This window comes from Podarcis cretensis, assembly GCF_951804945.1.
Source record: "Podarcis cretensis genome assembly, chromosome: 8".
Lineage (NCBI taxonomy): Eukaryota > Metazoa > Chordata > Lepidosauria > Squamata > Lacertidae > Podarcis > Podarcis cretensis.
In genome coordinates, this window is record NC_137177.1 from 77,260,437 (window position 1) to 77,279,188 (window position 18,752).

The following is an 18,752-nucleotide window of genomic DNA, read 5'->3' on the forward strand; positions in this document are numbered from 1 at the left end:
TTTTGCTGGCTGTTCCTTGAGTTTTGCTATACTTCTGTTGTTGTTGTTGTTGTTGTTGTTGTTTATATAAAAAAGTAATGTCTGTTTGCCTCTAGCTGGCTAAATTGTATCTTGTAGTGTTAGACTTGAGGGCCATGCTTTTTTTGGGGGGGGGTGTGGCACAAACAGGGCTGAAAAAGTGGCTTCAGAATATTTACATAAATAAAAGTTGGAGCTGGGAAGAGAATAATATTTTTATCTTGGGCTTTTAAGTGTTGTAAGCACTTCATGTGCATTGTCTACTTATAATCCTCTCAACAGGTAAATCAGTATAATCCCCGCACATTATATAACTGCCCGATCTTTATGTTCAGCCAAAGAGGCACTGTTAAGTGTGCCACGTGGCATTTGTCTTCTGCAAGAAATAGGGGGTTTAGTGTTTAATTATTTTTTAATGGTTGGTCCCCCCCCCCCAAAAAAAAATGTTTTTAGCTGTTTCTATTTTAGCTGTAAGCCACCTTGAGTCCCTGTCGGGCAGGATGATGATAAAATGATGATGATTGTGATGATAAAATATTGTGTTCCAGCCTAGGTTGTTTAATTCCTTGCCTATTAATTGTAAACAATCCCCATTTCTACTTGCATTTTTCAAACACCTTTTGCTTACACAGGACTTTTCTGATATGTAGCTCAGTCCATGGATTATTGTGTATCGCTGTCCAGGTGTCGTCTTTTTCTGCTGCTTTATGGATGTGTTAATACTCCCTGCCTAGATACTTAGTTTATTGTGCAGTGTGTGTGTATATACAGTGGTGCCTTGCAAGACGAAAAGAATCCGTTCCGCGAGTCTCTTCGTCTAGCGGTTTTTTCGTCTTGCGAAGTAAGCCCATTGACAGCTTAGCGGATTAGCGGCTTTTAGCGGCTTAGCGGATAAGCAGATAAGCGGCTTAGCGGCTTAGAAAAAGGGGGTGGGAAGGAAAAAAAACCCGCAGGAACTCGCAAGACATTTTCGTCTTGCGAAGCAAGCCCATAGGGAATTCGTTTTGCGAAGCACCTCCAAACGGAAAACCCTTTCGTCTAGTGGGTTTTCCGTCTTGCGAGGCATTCATCTTGTGGGGCACCACTGTATGAGCCTATAAACTAGGCAAGCGGGGGAAATGAAGCTGGGAGAGATGGTGGCTTTTATCAGGCCAGCTAGGGGGCACCTGGCCAAGGTAAAATCTGTGGCTTAGCAGCTGAGAGCTCTGCAGGCACTAGGCAAACAGTTCTGGGGAGGGTAATTCCAAAGGCACACTGCCAGCTGTACTCTGAGCAAACCCTCTGGCGATGCTCTAAATTAGAGGTGGGGGAACCTTGTGCCCAGGGGCCACATGTGGCCTTCCAGGCCTCTTGTTTGGCCTTTAGAACTCTGCCTTTTGCCACCCGTTCTTCACACCTTCCTTGAGTGCTTGTGCCTGTCTGGAATTCATCCTTGAGCTCTGATAATGCCTCTTGCTTGCCTGGGAGGAGGATAAAGACAGATGTGTGAGTGTGTGTAGAAGCTTGCCTACTGTACAAAGGTAATAGTTGCATTAATTTCCCCACCCACTTTTTGTCTCTGGCCTTGTGCACCAGAAGCATGTGGCCCCTAAAAAGGTTGCTCAGAAGGAAATGCGGCCCTTGGACTTAAAAGGGTTCCACCACCCCCGATCTACGTAGACAGGTTCACAAGTGGGAAGGCTGTCCTTAAGATGCCCTTGAGCCCAGCTTCAGATACGGTGCTATCTTCCTGAAGTTCCAGTTCTTAGATAGCACTCTGTTCCCTTTCTCCTGGACTTGCAGACAGACGACAGATTGGTCTCTACAGACGGCTTTATGCTCAACTTCCTGTGGGTGCTTCAGCAGCTGAGCACGAAGATCAAGCTTGAGACGGTTGACCCCTCCTACATCTTCCATCCTCGGTGTCGCATTGTACTCCCAGCGGATGAGACGCGAGTGAAAGCTACCATGGAGGATGTTGGCAGCTGGATGGTTGAGCTGTGTGAGTTACGGATGGCTGCTGTTGTCTCCACCTTTTTGTTCCTTGGCAGATGTGCAAAAACAAATTTGTGGGTTGTTTTATTCTGGGCTATGTGTTTGGAAGTTCTGTTCCAAGGTAACCTAGCACTTATGCTTTAAGAAAAATAGAGTTGTGAGACCTTTGAAATTAAATATTGTTTTTAATGTATTGGCCATTTGAATTTCCAGTAGTCTGTGGAATAGACGGAGCGATCTAGAACACAGGAAATCTTGCTTGACTCCTGGCATTGAGATTTCACTCTGTGTTGGTCCCATGCACACTTTTCATATCTAGCTTTGCAGCCTTAAGGTCTAGAAACTTGTTTAAGAAGAAACATGCTTTTTCCCACCCTTAGTTAACAGTTGCATCCAGGACATGAGCCACCACCGGAGGCTAAAACTTTACAAAGCAAATGAGAGACAGGCCATTTGTCATGGCAGATAGCGGTTACTTCATTTATAAGATTCCTTACTGCAAGGATGTGGAACCTTCAGCCTTCCAGATGTTGCCGGACTCCAATTCTCATCCCCCCTAGCCATCATTGCCAAGAGTCAGAGATGCTGGGTGCCGTGGCCCAATGACATCTGAATAGCCACAGGTTCCCCAGCATGGCTTTGGGCAATTTCTGTATGTTGCTACATGGGGAGAATATTCTATGCTGCATGGTGGTTCCCCTGTTCTCCCAATCACCACTTTCTGCACTGCTATCAGCTATATCTGTCTGCTGTCCAGGCAGTATCAGCATCAACACAATCAACACAGTCAATACAGGGCTGGCCTGGGGCGGGGCCTGAAGCCTCACAAGGACTGCTCCTGCCACTTACTATCTGGCCCAGGTGGGGCCTCACAGGGACGGTTGTTGCCACTGATGCTGCTACTGCCCAGGAGGACCCGGAGGGGTGCAGAGTTCTTTTTAACATGTTTTAAAATGTTCCTTTCCCTTTAGATTTTTTATATATGGGGGTGGGATGGATGTTTGGGTGGGCTTGGGAATTTGTTAGATTTTGATGAATTTGTAATTTTTGCAGTTTTTATTTGTATTCTTTTATTGTTTTCTGGGTTGTTTTTGTTTTTATTGTTTTAAGGTTTTATTGTTTTAGGCTGCGAAAGAATAACATTAATTGCCATCAATGGAGGCTACTATGAGGCTTGGGATTGCTACCATGGAGGGGCGAGGGAGGTATGGCGGTATGGGCAGATGTTATAGGCGAAGGGGATCGAGATATGGATATGCTCGTACCCCTTCCAATCTGCGCCTCATCCCGAGGGACGAGGGTAGGGTGAGCAAGGATTACTCACCTCCATCACTGGTGCTGTGCAATGCCAGGTCTATAGGCAACAAAACTGCCACCCTGCGAGATTTCTTTATCTCCCAGGGGGTCGACCTGGCTTGTGTGACGGAGACCTGGGTGCGCGAAGGGGCAACAGTTACCTTACGAGAGATGGCGCCCCTGGGTTTCTCCGTCCTCCACCAGTCCCGGACTGTGGGCCGGGGGGGAGGGGTGGCATTATTAATCCGGGAAGATTGTCCTTTCAGGGCTCTACCATCGCCATCGATCCCCGGCATTGAATGTGTTGGCCTAGTGTGGGGCTCCGAGGAGAGCTTGGCTGTCTGGCTGGTGTACCGGCCACCTAGCGCACCAGCAGCCACCCTGTCAGGCCTATTGGAGGCGGTGGCCGGCTGGGCCTTGGAGTTCTCTAACCTATTGGTATTGGGGGACTTCAACATCAATGCTGATGCCACTCCCTCCTCACAGGCTCTGAACCTGGTTTCTTCCATGGCGACACTAGGGCTCTCCCAGTTTGTTTCGGGCCCCACACATCAAGCAGGCCACACGCTGGATTTGATCTTTGGCGTAGGTATAGATGTGATCATGTCTCCTTCGATGAAGGTGCCATGGTCTGATCACTACGCTCTGAAAGCCAGGATTGACTTTCTACCCCCACCCTGTTTAGGTGGCGAGCCGATTTGGGCTCGCCCGCAGAGGCTGATGGACCCTGATAGATTCCGCCAAGCCTTGCGGGACGTTGCTCCCCCTGGCGACTCATTGACTGAGCTTGTTGAGGGCTGGAATATCCAGCTCCTGGCAGCCATCGATGAGATCGCACCGAAGCGCCCTCTGCGACCCCGCAGAAACCGGGCTCCCTGGTTTACGGAGGAGCTCTGGAAAATGAAGCGGGACCTCAAACGGCTAGAGCGAGTATGGCGGGGTGCCCGTGACGGAGCCTCAAGAACATCTTATAGGGCTTTTATGAAAACCTATGAGATGGTGGTGAAGGCTGCTAAGAAGTCCTACTTCTCGGCCTCCATTGCCTCCGCTAGCTTTCGCCCGGCGCAATTATTTAGTATAATTAGGTCTTTAACGTCCCTTGAAGGACAGCCAAATTTAAATAACAATTTGACACACAGCTGTGAGGCATTTGCGAGCTTTTTTGCGGAGAAGGTCTTGTTGCTCCGCCATGACCTCCCTGCCAATTTGGATACAATAAAGGAACTGGAGGCCCCTCGACTGTCCTCGGGTCCAGTATTGGACCACTTCGACCGGATATGCCCAGCCGATGTGGACAGACTCCTCCGAGCTGGAAAGCCCACCACCTGTCCTCTTGACCCGTGCCCGTCTTGGCTGATTAGAGCGTGTCCAGACGAGGTGCGGGCCCTCCTGGGGGATATCATCAATTTGTCCCGTGGCACGGGGACATTCCCAGGGGAACTGAAGGAGACAGAGGCGCGCCCACTCTTAAAGAAAACATCATTAGATCCTTTAGATCTATCCAATTACCGCCCGGTTTCGAATCTTCCGTTCCTGGGTAAGGTGATTGAGAGAGCGGTTGCTGAACAGCTTGGTGGGTTTCTGGATGAAACTGTTGTGTTTGCAGTGTCCCGTGCACAGCGGAATGATGAGGAATACGTGCACATACTCTATATTGCTTTATTTACGTTTCAAAGCTGGTAGATTACAGAAAAACATCTTGCCTCTGCCGGAGCAGAGAAAGCATCCTCTCTCCTCTAAAGCACGGAGAGAAGCACTGAGTGAGAACAGTGAAAAACAGGAAACCAGTGTACGTCACATCCAGTCTCCTTTCCCGTGAGAAACTCCAACAGCAACTCTGACTGGAATGTAAACATTGCCTCGTGACAAGCACTTCGCTGCACAGTGAAGAGAGCAGAAACCAACAGAAACATCGGTTCTGGATCCATTCCAGTCCGGCTTCCATGCTGGTCATGGGACCGAGACGGCTCTGGTTGCCCTAACAGATGATCTTCGTAGACAGCTGGATCGAGGCGGGTCGGGGCTGCTGATTCTTCTAGATCTATCAGCAGCTTTCGACATGGTCGATCACGAACTTCTGGACCACCGCCTTGCCGACGTGGGGATCCAGGGCACAGTCCTTCAATGGCTGCGCTCGTTTCTCTCTGGTCGGGGACAGAGGGTGGCGCTTGGGGGGGAATTGTCATCGCGCCACTCCTTGGTGTGTGGAGTACCTCAGGGTGCGATACTCTCCCCGATGCTTTTCAACATCTTTATGCGCCCCCTCGCCCAGCTTGTCCGGAGTTTTGGGCTGGGTTGCCATCAGTATGCTGATGACACCCAACTCTATCTGTTGATGGATGGCCATCCTGACTCGGCCCCAGACACACTGACCAGATGTTTGGAAGCTGTGGCTGGATGGTTACGTGGGAGCCGGTTGAAGCTAAATCCTTCGAAGACAGAGGTCCTGTGGCTGGGACGGGACGATATGGGATTGGGGGGGGGGCAACTGAAACTGTTTTTAACCTGAGGTACCACTTTAGCTAATGGAGCCTCCCGCTGCCGCCGTGCAATTTCTGTTCTCATCCTGAAACAAAGTACTTAACCTGAGGTACTACTTCAGGGTTAGTGCAGTCTGTAACCTGAAGCGTCTGTAACCCAAGGTACCACTGTATAACTTAAGGATGTGGGAGATACCAGCTTTAAAAGCATAACCTTTTAGCAACATTGCCCAGCAACATTTGTTGTCGTGCCACACCATGCCCACTGATGTGAATGGAATTTAGTCCAGCGTGCCAGTGTATCAGTCCAAAACGTAACAGGCATGAAAGGAACATTGGAAAACTGGGACGGAAGTTCTAGTACTATAACCAGGAAAGCTTAGCTTAATATTTCCCATGTCTGAATGCACCCTAACTTCTCAATTCTATCCTGTTCCTTCTCCTTTCCCCAGCTAGGGATCAGTCCCTATTTTCTGAGCCGAAATTTCCAACAGAGTGCTTCTTCCTGACCCTCCATGCCCATCACCTGTCTATCTTGCCAAGCTGCCGTCGATACATCCGTCGACTGAGGGCCATCCGGGAGCTCAACAGGTGAGGAAGACATGTAGAATGTTGACATTTTCTAAATCTTGTTTTTAGCCTGTTGTCGATTTAAATTACTTTCTGAATGCTTTAGTTTGTTTTTGCCGATAATCTCATTACTTAAATTTTGCTGTAAACTGCTTTGAGGGTTTTTGTTTTACAATCAAGCAGTGAAAAGATTTTATTAAGTAAACAAAAATAAAACAAATAAGGCATCTCCATACTCCCAAGCACTTTTGATAACGGTCTGCCAGTTTCTCCTGCCTTCTTTGAGTCCCTTCAGTTTTTTGTTACCCACAGAGCTCTGAGCTGGCTGATGTGTGGCAGAAAAGTTGTGAATGCAGATGGGGGCTCATCATGCGGCTGGCTTGGTAGATCCAGATGGCTGTGGGAAGCGGGGAGCCTGTCTTCTGCCGATGATCTCAAGCTCTGCAGGCATTGTCTGCTTGGAGAGCCGTGCCAGTTCCCAGAAAGCTCTGCAGGCCACCAATGGCCTCATTGTTCATTGAGGTCTAAAGGTGGCTTTGAGTATTCGCTAGCATAACTTGGCAAGAGGATGCTTACTGTAGTGTGCATGCACAGTATCAGGAGGGAACTAGGACTGGGTGCAATCAGCTGAGGGGAGGTTGTGGGGGCTGAGTAGGGGGAGAAATGGATGCCGGCTTAGTTCTAATGCAACTCTAAGCCATGGTTTGTCCCATGGGTGATCAAACAAACCATGGCTTGTTTTGCCAAAGGTTTGGCTTGTTGTCCAGCTGCTCTTGCCTCATGCCTCTATAGTTTCATGAGCTTCTGGGGTGGTCAAACAAACCATATTTAAGGAAGAGTGCTTGGTTCACACATAATACCAGCTATAGTTCAAGCAAATGAAGATTCATCAGCCAACTACAAACCAGCATTTCTAAGTAGTAATGGGCAAAGACTCCTTCGCTGAAACCCTGCTACCAGTTAATGTCAACAATATTGAGCTAGATGGACCAATGGTCTGGTGTGATATAAGTCAGCTTCCTACGTTCATACGTTCATAGCTTAGTGGTGGAGCATCTGTTTCATATGCAGAAGGTCCCAGGTTCTATCCCCAGTGGAATCTCCAAGGAGGGCTGGGAATGTCCCCTGCCTGAAACCCTGGAGTGCCACCGCTGGTTGGCATAGACAGTACTGACCTAGATGGCCCAATGGCCTGATGTGATATAAGGCAGCTTCCTATGTCCTGTTTCATTTACCTCTTCCTCTCTGGTGTTTTGCGCTCTCTGCCTTTGCCACAATTGCTCAATTTTTATTTTTATTTTTTTCTTCTCGTTTGGTTTACTTTTACAGGACCGTGGAGGACTTGAAGAATAATGAAACTCAGTGGAAGGATTCTCCTCTGGCCACACGGCATCGAGAAATGCTAAAGCGCTGCAAAACACAGCTCAAGGTTTGTAAGTTGCAATCAGGCAAAAGCCAGTTGGTCCCTTGCTCCAGCTTTGCCTTGAGGGTTTTAGGGAGCCAACCTTGACTACAAATGATTACGGAAATTTGAATGTGTATGTTGGGTGCTGATTGCCTACGTGAAGGTTTGATGAGCTAGTAAACTTGGATAGGATTGCAGGCGTAAGAGGGAGACGTGATAGAGGCGTAGAAAACATACGCATCACATGGAGAAAGCAGTGTTTGGGGAAAGAGTTTTCTCCTCTCATACTACTAGATCTTGGGGTCATCCCATGATAGGCAGGAGATTTCAGGGCCGATGAGAAGCTTTCACAGAACACATAATTATTATTATTTAATTCATTGTTGCGACCCTAGGCAGGGATGATGAAGCAGAACCTCTGTGTTCAGAAGTGGCATATATCCGCATACCAGTTGCTGGGGTGGGGATGGGGGCAAGAGCAGGAGAGAGTCTTGCCCTTCTGCCTTGCTTGTGAGCTCCCGTCTTTGTTGTCCACTGTGAAGACCAGGGTGCTGGACTAGATGAACCTTTGCTCTGGTCCAGCCACCAGGCTCTTGCGTTCTTGTGCCCTGTATAATCAGTTCATCCTACCCAAACAAACATTTATTGAACTTCTTCTTTCAGAGTACGCTTCTCCCAACTTGAATGCTTTGCTGTTCTGAGTGCAATATTTTGTTTGTGCATGGGCAGGTGGGAAATCTTGATTTCTAGGGTGGCGCTTTTGCTTAACTTTTGGGTCCTGGCAACTTCTCTGTGCAGAAATTGGTGCGGTGCAAAGCCTGTGCAGATGCCGGCCTCCTAGACGAGAATTTCCTTAGAAGGTGCCTGAATTTTTACAGCATGGTCATCCAGCTCTTGCTCCGGATCCTAGACCCTGCCTACCCCAAGTGAGTCGCATTTAGAGATCTCCTCATCTCACCCAGTGTGCTTTTTTTGTGCTGGACAAGTCGCTAGCTACCTCCTGCCAATTAACAGTAGGTGTCTGCCCCCAAAATGACTCCTATAGGTGAGGCCATTGTTCAGTTACCAGCTTTGAAAAGCCTAGATAATGCTTTATGGGGAAGTTTTTAAAAACATCTCACTTCCCAAGCAGCCTGAAGTCAGTGAGGAGGAAGTCTTCAACCTGACACTATGATGTGTATCCAATGTTAGTCCTACTTGCAGTAGGCCCAGTCAAATGAAGAAACATGATTAATTTGTTTATTAATTTTAGTGTGACAAGAAGTTAGTTGAATGTGACCTTCTCTTGTCACCCTTCCTCATCCTGATACCCTCCTGATGTCTCTGAACTACAACTACCATCATCCCTGATCGCAGGCCATTATTGATAGGTCTGATAGGAATTGTATTCCAAAAACAGCTGGAGGGCACCAGGTTGGGAAAGTTTGATTTGTTCCCTTACTCTTAAAATGAAACCTCTACAGGAAATCAGATACAAATTGCATACATATACCTTTGTTTTAAAAGAGTGTAGGGTTTAACTTGTTTTTTTGCATGACCCTTAAAATGTATTTATATGGCTGTGAATTTGCTTTCCATCTATGTGGCTTTTGGTTCATGGTGGCGTACTTAGCCAGTTATATACCATTTGCAGAGTTTTGAAAGCTGTTTATGAAAGATTCCTGCCCCAAGGCGCTTAATGGTCTTTCTCTCATCCATGTGTTCACAGCATAAAACTGCCTTTAAACCCTGATGTCCCGAAAGTGTTTGCAGCGTTGCCTGAGTTTTATGTGGAAGATGTCGCGGAATTTTTATTTTTTATTGTACAGTAAGTAATATTGCCACCTTGTTCTTGTTGGCTTCCAAGAAGCATCTGGCCACTGTATGGAAATAGCGGGAAGGGCCTTTGCTCAGCTTTGGAGCATCTGCTTAGCATGTAGAAGGTCCCAGGTTTGATCCCCATTGGCATCTCCTGGTAGCCCCTAGAGAGCCACTGCCAGTCAGTGTAGACAATACTGAGCTAGATAGACGCAGTGGCCTGAACCTGTATAACGCAGCTTCCTAAGTTCCTGTGTCTTAAGGGAAGGGCTGTGTTAGAGCACTTCCTGGCATCTGCAAGAAGCGCGCAGGAAGACATCTTGCCGGAAACACTGGAGAGCTGGTGCCAGTCTGCATGGACAGTATTGAGCTGAGTGGACCAAAGATCTGACTCATTACAAGGCAGCCTTCCATGTTCTGAGGCAACAAGACTAGACAGGCCTTTGGGCTGAACCAGCAGCTTTCTTCTTACCTTGTTGTTGTGCTTCTCCATTCAGGACCGCTTTCTCATTTGTCCGTTTTTCATCCCACGCCACCCCCTGTTGCCAGATATTCTCCTCAGGTACTTTATGAGCCTTGCACCCAAGACGTTGTGACGTTCCTCGTTGTGATGCTGTGCAACCAGAACTACATCCGGAACCCCTACCTGGTGGCGAAGCTGGTGGAGGTGATGTTTATGACGAACCCGGCTGTCCAGCCACGGACACAGAAATTCTTTGAGATGATTGAGAACCATCCTCTCTCCACCAAGTTGCTTGTACCGTCGCTGATGAAGTTTTATACAGGTTAGCTGCTGCCTGACTCACAGTTTGTGTTCAGCTTTAAACACAGAGCCATGCCCTGGGATGTGAAGTGGTATTGATCGCCCTGGCTGATTATAGAGTTGGGATCTCTACGTCTTTACATACAGTTCAGTATCCCTTGGACCTCTGGCCAATGACTGGGGCCATTTCTCCTGGATTTGATGTTCTTTTTGGATACTGGCAAGGGGTAGCTCTTGATTTTCTGGCCAGTCTGGAGGCGAGAGGGTACATCCCTTCCGTTCTAACTTCAAAGTGGTGGATTTATTGTTTGACTTATGGTTTCCCTCTGTCCCCCCCAGATGTCGAACACACTGGAGCCACCAGCGAGTTCTATGACAAATTTACAATCCGCTACCACATCAGCACCATCTTCAAAAGCCTCTGGCAGAATATAGCTCACCATGGCACCTTCATGGAAGAGTTCAAGTAAGTTAGAAGGCTTTCAGCATGGCGGGGGCTGGGTCTTAAGGCTTTCTGGACTGGCCCTCATTTTTTGTGGTGAGACCATAGCTCAGTGGGTTAGAGATCATCTGCTTTCATGGGGAAGGTCACAGGTTCAATCCCCACCATCTCCAGTTTAGAAAGATCAGGTACCTGGTGATATAGAAGGCCTGCCAGTCAATCTGTGCCTCCCTTCTCTCTCATTTCAGTCTGGTATTTACGCCTCCCCCTGGGTAGAACATTTTTAAAGAGCTGTGCAGGAAGGCAGTTCCCAAAGGGGAATTAATTTGACTTGATGCACTGGATAAGAGCAGGGTAGCAGTTCAGGATTACAGATAAATAGTTGTATTAAAGGCATTTAGTCTTAATCTTGTGTGTTCCTTACAACAGTCTTGTGGGATAGGTTCCATTTCCATTTTGTGGGCGGGGAAACTGGTGCACAGCAGTAACAGATAGCTGAGCAGGGATTTGAACCTCTGCCAGATCCAAATAACAGCACTGGGGTTGCAGCTCAGTCATTCTGCTATATTGGAACCAAGGAATCCTATCTCCATTAGAACTCTCTGCTTCTGTCTCTTTCCATCTCTCTCTCTCCTAGCTCTGGGAAGCAATTTGTTCGCTACATCAATATGCTGATCAATGACACAACGTTCTTGCTGGACGAGAGTTTGGAGTCCCTAAAACGCATCCATGAAGTGCAGGAGGAGATGAAAAACAAAGAGCATTGGGACTTGCTGCCCAGGGTGAGCAAATGTCTTCTTTTGGAGGTTCCTCTGCCATTTTCTGAGTTAGTATACCCCACCTTCTATGCAGTAAGTGCCCCAGTGTATCACAAGAAGGGTTGGCACCTGCCTTCAACAACCTGGGCTCTGAGCCAGTTTTAAGGCCTGGCTGCTTAAACATAAAGCCCTGCATAACTTTGGATAGGTTATCTGAAAAAGCATCTTCCCCTCCACTATCTCGTAAGGGCATTATCAACAGATAGAACCCTGTTAATTTTTGCCATAGCCTGATTATTATTGACTCCTAGAGGTGAGCTTTTTCATTGGTGTTTTTCATATTATGGAATGCCCTCCCTACTGAAATAACCCCCATCAGTATTGGTGTTTCGCTGGCTCTTGAATGTGCAAGCATCTTAGGCTTAGGCGAGCATGCCCCTGAACTTAATGTTTGATTTTTTTAAAAAACTTAAACTTTTAATGGTTCCGTTTTTTAACAGACTTGTTCCATTGGATTTTAAAGTTGTGGGTGTTTTTAACACATCGAATTGTTAATTTGTGTCTTGTTTGGATTTTGCTATTGATTTTATATTTGTAAACTGCTTAGAAGCCATTTTTGGCAAGTAAGCAGTATATAAAATAATTAATAGCAACTTAATGTTGGTTGCATCTGGTGCTTTGTGATATGGGGGTGGGAGCAATGAGATGAAGCAAGGGTGTCTTGCTGCTGGAAGATGTGGCTGGAAATTTGATAACATATACCAGCTGCTTGTTTTACTTGATGCTGAGGCAGAGGCAGTTTGATTTGCAGTGCCTTTTCTTCTAGGACCAGCAACAAGCACGGCAGTCTCAGCTGGCACAGGATGAGAGGGTGTCGCGCTCTTACCTGGCCCTGGCGACAGAAACAGTCGATATGTTCCACATCCTCACCAAACAAGTTCAGAAGCCTTTCCTCAGACCTGTGAGTATAAACTTGGGGTTTGTGATGAGGCGCTTTAAATTATAAAATAGGTGTCAACTTGATTTGCAGGTTTTACTTACATGACTGGCTCTGCGGTTCATTCATAGCCCAGCCAGCTTGAGTTCTTCAAAGTCGGTGTTATTGTGGATGCAGCCATAAGCCTCACCTATGATTTAAAAGTTCTCATCATTGAGACTCTCAGCAACTGCAGGTTATGGATAGGGCCAGAGAGTGTAAGGCCTAAAACAGATGTAACATTTTAAGATCTCTTCACTGTGGCCAAGATATGGGGTTGTATGCAGTGCTAGTCCTGTGCAGAGTAGACCCATTGAAACGAATGGGCATGACTTAGGCCCATGAGTTTCAGTTGGCTACAACTCCAGAGGTCTAGTTCACCTAAACCAGGCATCCGCAAACTTGGCTCTCCAGCTGTTTTGGGACTACAGCTCCAATCACCCCTAGCTAACAGGACCAGTGGTCAGGGATGATGGGAGCTGTAGTCCCAAAACAGCTGGAGGGCTGATTTTGGGGATGTCTGACCTAAACTATCTGGGCTCCTTTTCTTCCTCTCTACCAGCACACAGAGGAAGTAAACCTCGATCCCTGGCTCAATGTTGCCACCAAACCAGGAATCATGATTTGTTTTACTTCAGGCAAGCCACAATAATAAACCAAGGCTTGTTCTTCACAGTTTCTTGGAGCAAAAGAAACCAACATGAGGGGTTTTGTACTACAATTCCTATCATCCTGGCTACTGGTCATACCAACTGGGGCTGATGGGAGTTGTAGTCCAAAAGTTCTGGAGGGCACCACATTGGCTACCCTTGAGTTAGTGGCCTCTCGGGTGTCCACATGGTGCTAGAAGCCTTTGCCATCAAGCCAGGGACAGCCTGAAAAGTACTAGGTAGGTACCTGCAAGGGGGCAAGCAGCCATGGGGACAGGAGTGACCACCTGGCGTACAGTCCAAAAGTGCCTCTTGTACAAAGAGCAATTGTTGAGTAGATGAGATGTGGATCCAGATTCCTAACTGCTGAAGGCAGTTGGCAACCTTCTGCCACGCTACAAGGGTGTGACCAAGAAAAACAGAATCCAGGAAGCAGGCTTGGTTCCCATTGGGACAAAGTAAACAGGTTTTGATGTAGGAAATGGTGGGGATGGACAAAGCTGCATTGGGGAAATTAACACAGTTGCAGAACATGGGACAAGCCTGTTGGATCAGGCCATTGGCCCATCTAGTCCAGCATCTTGTTCTCACAGTAGCCAACAAAATGCCTGTGGATGCGTTATTATTATTAAGCATTCGGCATTTATGGGGATTCAAGAATTCCTCTCCAGTGATAATACTTTCTGCTGTGGCATTTCCAGGAGCTTGGGCCGCGATTGGCTGCAATGCTGAACTTCAACCTTCAGCAGCTGTGCGGCCCCAAGTGCCGCGACCTGAAAGTCGAGAACCCCGAGAAGTATGGCTTTGAACCAAAGAAGCTTTTGGACCAACTGACGGACATCTACCTGCAGCTAGATTGCGCTCGCTTTGCAAAAGCAATAGCTGATGACCAGGTGAGTGGGGGAGTCCAGGAAAGAAAGGTGTTCAGAAGGTTAGGGAAGAAATGGGTGGTTAGGGATGGGGAAGCTGTGGCCCTCCAGATGTTCTTGGATGACAACTCCCATCATCCCTGACCATTAACTAGCTGGAGCTGATGGGAACTGGACTCTCAACAAAAGCTGAAAGGGCCACAGGTTCCCCAGGGCTTGCGTAGTTCCCTTTGCCATCTCCATAGCAGTTGGATATTGGCCCATTTTGTTATGTTTTTTCCAGTTTGGAATGGCCGTTGCTTAACCTCTCATGTGTGCATGCATATTTGAGTAAGGATACATGAATTCATTGGCAAAGATTTTTAGGCGTTTCCCTAATAGGCTTGCCTTTTGGGGGAAACTTTGGTAATTTAAACAGCTGTATAGCATATTCAAAGGGCGAGAATCCTGGGCAAAAAGGTGAATGCTCTGCTAGTCTTCAGTTATTTTGTGACAGTTGGATTCCACCCCCCACCCCCCCAAGATGTGATTTGAAGAAAATTACTCCATTCTGAAGTTGAGCATTTGCTGAATTCTTCTTTCGATTTGTAAAATTCCATGCAATTTATGAAGCCCAGAAGAGTGTGCTGGGCACTGTGCCATATAGGCATAGAGTTTTCCCCCCTGCTGGGTTGGTGTCGAGGAAGGAGTGGGCACATCGTGTGTTGATCACTGCACTGCAGATAAATCTGTATCAGATGTCTGAAGCAGCTTGATGTGGTGGAGCTGATTTGAAAGAAAGTCCCCGAGAAAGAACAAACCGATGTTGCTAAGTCATGCCGCCACAGGTTGACTTCTTTAATGCTCTGCTTGTTCAGAGCAAGCTGTGCAACCCTGTCTGAGGGCACCTACCTGATGGGGAAAGTCTGATTTCCATCCCTAGTAACTGAAGTGTGTGTGTGTGTGTGTGTGTGTGTGTGTGTGTGTGTGTGTGTGTGATTTCTTGCTCCAGAACTGAGTTTCCTTGCACGTGGTTTTGTTGCTTGATATTTTGGCTACAACAGTCTCTCAGCTACTTTCCCCTCCCCACTCCCGCTGGCTGATTTGATATTTATCTGGCAACCATACTGCCTTGGAATCGAAGCGCTGCCCATCCTGCAGTGATACTGCATCGCACTGGCAAGCTCCCAGCAGGTGCCGGCTCTTGCTTGCTGTGACTCCTTACTGCAGGCTTTTTGGAGTTGACATGGCGAGGAGGGAGGGAGAAGACTTTCTGATTACATGCCAGCAGAGTCTGCCACTTGATCGCTGCCCATGGAAGTGCACACAACCTATCTATTGCAGGAGCAGATAGCCTTTCTCACGCTTTGGACCGTGTGTTAATTTTAGGAATGTCGCGATTGCCATCTGTGTCAGACCAAACAGTCTGTTTAGCTGCACATCCCGTCTCCCCACATTGTGTAAACAGGTGCCTCAAGAAAGCTTCACAGCAGAGATTTCCATTTCCATTAATTACCTGGTATCTAGTACTAAAAGTATATTGAGAGAGGGGCGGATGGAGAGGAGAACAGACAGCGTTGTGTGTGCTGTGATTCTGCTGAAGTGCAAAGCAAGCAAATAACTTGTTTCTGAGTATGGAATGCAGATTCCTCAGGATCTCAACTTTCATTTAAAAAGAGATACCACATTTCTAGTCCTTATCCCTGTGAATATATATTTGAAAGAGTAGGTGGTGGCTGAATTAAAAAATTCCCATGGGTTGAAGGAAGCGGCTTCAGTGCACCATAATACGCTAAACCAGAATGAACAGCCCGGAACAGCAGAATAAGCTTTGCAAAGTGGTTTTATTCCATTTTGCATAGGTTCCCCGTGTCACTAACACTCAGCTGGGAGGTGGTGAAAAGCTGTAGGGAAAGGACTTAACTCTTGGCGATTTCTCTCTGACTTGCTGTGCCCTGTTCCTGCAGCAGTGCTTTAAACACAGAACAGCCAACTGCTTAGAAACATAGATGAGCTGTCTTATACTGAACCAGACCATTGGTTCTTTAAGTTCAGTATTGGCTCCCTTGACTCCTGGGGCCTTCTGCATACAAGCAGATGGTCCTTCCCCTAAAACAGAATTAAGGTCTTCAAGCTGCTGTATACAGAGTCAGCCCATTTGGTCCATCTAGCTCAGCCTTGCATCTACACAGACTGGCAACAGCTCTCTAAGATTTCCAGCTAAGGGCCTATATGAGGGTACTGGGGATTGAGCCTGGGACCTTCTGCTTGCTCAGCAAGCGCTCTGCCGCTGAGCTTATGGCTTTGTCAGGTCTTGGTAGCGCATGCAATTATTGTGGTGCTTTCTGTCTTTGCAGAGGTCCTACAGCAAGGAGCTATTTGAGGAGGTCATTTCAAAGATGAGGAAAGCTGGAATCAAGTCGACAATAGCAATAGAAAAATTCAAGCTGCTAGCCGAAAAGGTGGAAGAAATCGTTGCCAAGAATGCCCGAGCTGAAATTGACTACAGTGACGCTCCTGACGAGTTTAGAGGCAAGTAGATTTTTGTGGAGATACTGCAGCTTCACCCAGGAATCATCAGTGGGGCTAAAATCGAAAGAGGGGCTAACATTTTAGGATTGTTTCCAATGCTACTTCTACTTAGAGTAGACCCATTGAAGGTAGTGGCCACGACTAACTTTGGTTAATTTCAGCGAGTCTCCTCTGAATGTGACTTAATTGGATGCAACCCTTAATAAATAAATTTTATACTGAACTAGTGCAGAAGAGCACGCCGGTTTAGCTTTTTCCAGATGCTTTTTTCTTTTTCTTCCTTTTTAGGAAATTGTATAGGTGCACCAAGGAGACCTCTGTCAGTGTGAGGTTGTTCTTAAGAAAAACACCTCTCTAGCATTCAGTTCTCTAGGAATATTTGCAAGTGAGTCTGAAGTTTAAAGTTTTGATGATCTTGAAACCTTTCCTTCCAGATCCACTCATGGATACATTGATGAGTGACCCTGTCAGGTTGCCATCTGGGACCATCATGGATAGATCTATCATCCTCCGGCACCTTTTGAATTCCTCCACAGATCCATTCAATCGGCAAACACTAACGGAAAACATGCTGGAACCAGGTAGAGAAACTTGTGTTGTGACCTAAGCAAAATAGAGTAAGGGAGCTGATAGCTGGTGATTTTTTTTAGATTAATACTTTTATACAATAAATAAGCAAAAAAACCCACAACCTTCTCTTGGACATTGGCCTATAGTAGAGCAATCTGACACCCCAAAATCTTTTATCAAGATGTTCACTTATATTTATTTATATTCTAAGCTTTCAACAATAAAAATCCAGAGTTACAAGAACAAAACCATCACACACAAAACGGCCCCAAATGGAACAAATTCAGCCGAAGGCTGTCTGCTTTTTAAGCAGGGAGGGATCCCTCTGCGAAACTCTGCAATCTCTACAGATGGAAGCTCTGATAGCTGAAAGATACTGTCCATGGCAACCATGAAATTGTAGTCTGGCAACATCTGAAGGATCACCCTTGCTCTATGCTTTCCTCATCTGCTGATTTGTCACCTGCATAAGAATGTTGCTTGGGCCATATAGTGCAGTATGGCCAACTCAGCTTGTCATGGCTGGCAGTCATTGATGCACCTCTGCTCTTCCATTAATGTGCCCAGCTCTCCCTTAAAGTCTGCACTGGCTTCCTATCTGATACCGGGCCAGATTCACGTTTCTTGTGCTACTGTATAAAGTCCCCAAATTACTTAGGCCCAGGGTACTTTAAGGACCTTCTTGCCCTATACAAGTCAATCACTGAGCTCATCTTTGGGGGAGAGCACTATTTGTGGTCCTCCATGGACCAAAAGCACAACTCGCACCAACAAGAAATCATAGAAATCTGGAAATTAATCCAGAATGCGGCAGCTAGCCTGGTGACTGGGAGTGGCCGCCGGGACCACATAACACCGGTTCTGAAAGATCTGCATTGGCTCCCAGTACGTTTCCAAGCACAATTCAAAGTGTTGGTGCTGACCTTTAAAGCCCTAAATGGCCTCGGTCCTGTATACCTGAAGGAGCGTCTCCACCCCCATCGTTCAGCCCGGACACTGAGATCCAGCGCCGAGGGCCTTCTGGCGGTTTTCTCATTGCGAGAAGTAAGGTTACAGGGAACCAGACAGAGGGCCTTCTCGGTAATGGCGCCCACCCTGTGGAACACCCTCCCTTCAGATGTGAAGGAAATAAGTAGCTATCTTTAAAAGACATCTGAAGGCAGCCCTGTTCAGGGAAGCTTTTAACATTTAATGCTGTATTGTTTTTAATACTTGATTGGGAGCTGCCCAGAGTGGCTGGGGAAACTCAGCCAGATGGGCGGGGTATAAATAATAAATTATTGTTATTATTATATGTCTTCAGTGTTGAGGAGCTGTTTTTGTGGAACTCGCTCCCACTAGAAGTCAGACAGGCACTGTCCCGTTTCATTTTAGGAGGACTTTGCACATGAATGCTTCTCTGATGTTTTAAAATGTTTGTGATGTTCGTTGTTCCGTGTGCTCTGAGTGGACACGAGAAGCTGCCTTATACTGTGCCACACCATCAAGCTCAGCATTGTTTCTGCACTGACTGGCAGTGGCTTTCCAGTTTTTCGGGCAGGGAATATTCCCAGCCCAACCTGGAGATTAGACACAGGACCTCCTGCACACAAAGCAGATGCTCAACCACTGAGCTTTGTTACGGTGAGGTATTTTGTGTTTAACTTTCCTTCCCCCTCTTTACTCCCCCTACT

At 46.9% G+C, this 18,752-nt stretch overlaps 1 protein-coding gene and 1 long non-coding RNA gene across 7 annotated transcripts in view; one reads left to right on the top strand and one right to left on the bottom strand.

Moving 5' to 3' along the window:
* The window catches only part of UBE4B (ubiquitination factor E4B), a 75,764-nt gene that overhangs the window by 56,509 nt on the left and 503 nt on the right, over positions 1 to 18,752 (top strand). For all 6 annotated transcript variants that reach the window (XM_079986764.1, XM_079986765.1, XM_079986766.1 and 3 more), the window contains 12 exons: positions 1,801 to 1,999; positions 6,221 to 6,359; positions 7,668 to 7,767; positions 8,542 to 8,669; positions 9,452 to 9,550; positions 10,090 to 10,325; positions 10,643 to 10,769; positions 11,383 to 11,527; positions 12,330 to 12,464; positions 13,831 to 14,022; positions 16,335 to 16,509; positions 16,944 to 17,090. In XM_079986764.1, coding sequence (XP_079842890.1) covers positions 1,801 to 1,999; positions 6,221 to 6,359; positions 7,668 to 7,767; positions 8,542 to 8,669; positions 9,452 to 9,550; positions 10,090 to 10,325; positions 10,643 to 10,769; positions 11,383 to 11,527; positions 12,330 to 12,464; positions 13,831 to 14,022; positions 16,335 to 16,509; positions 16,944 to 17,090 — 1,822 coding nt within the window. The remainder of the gene's footprint in view (positions 1 to 1,800; positions 2,000 to 6,220; positions 6,360 to 7,667; positions 7,768 to 8,541; positions 8,670 to 9,451; positions 9,551 to 10,089; positions 10,326 to 10,642; positions 10,770 to 11,382; positions 11,528 to 12,329; positions 12,465 to 13,830; positions 14,023 to 16,334; positions 16,510 to 16,943; positions 17,091 to 18,752) is intronic.
* On the bottom strand, positions 17,251 to 18,749 carry LOC307222247. Its single transcript, XR_013841673.1, has 2 exons — positions 17,713 to 18,749; positions 17,251 to 17,677 (listed from the first exon to the last, which is right to left on the bottom strand). It is a non-coding gene; the product is annotated as an uncharacterized lncRNA (long non-coding RNA).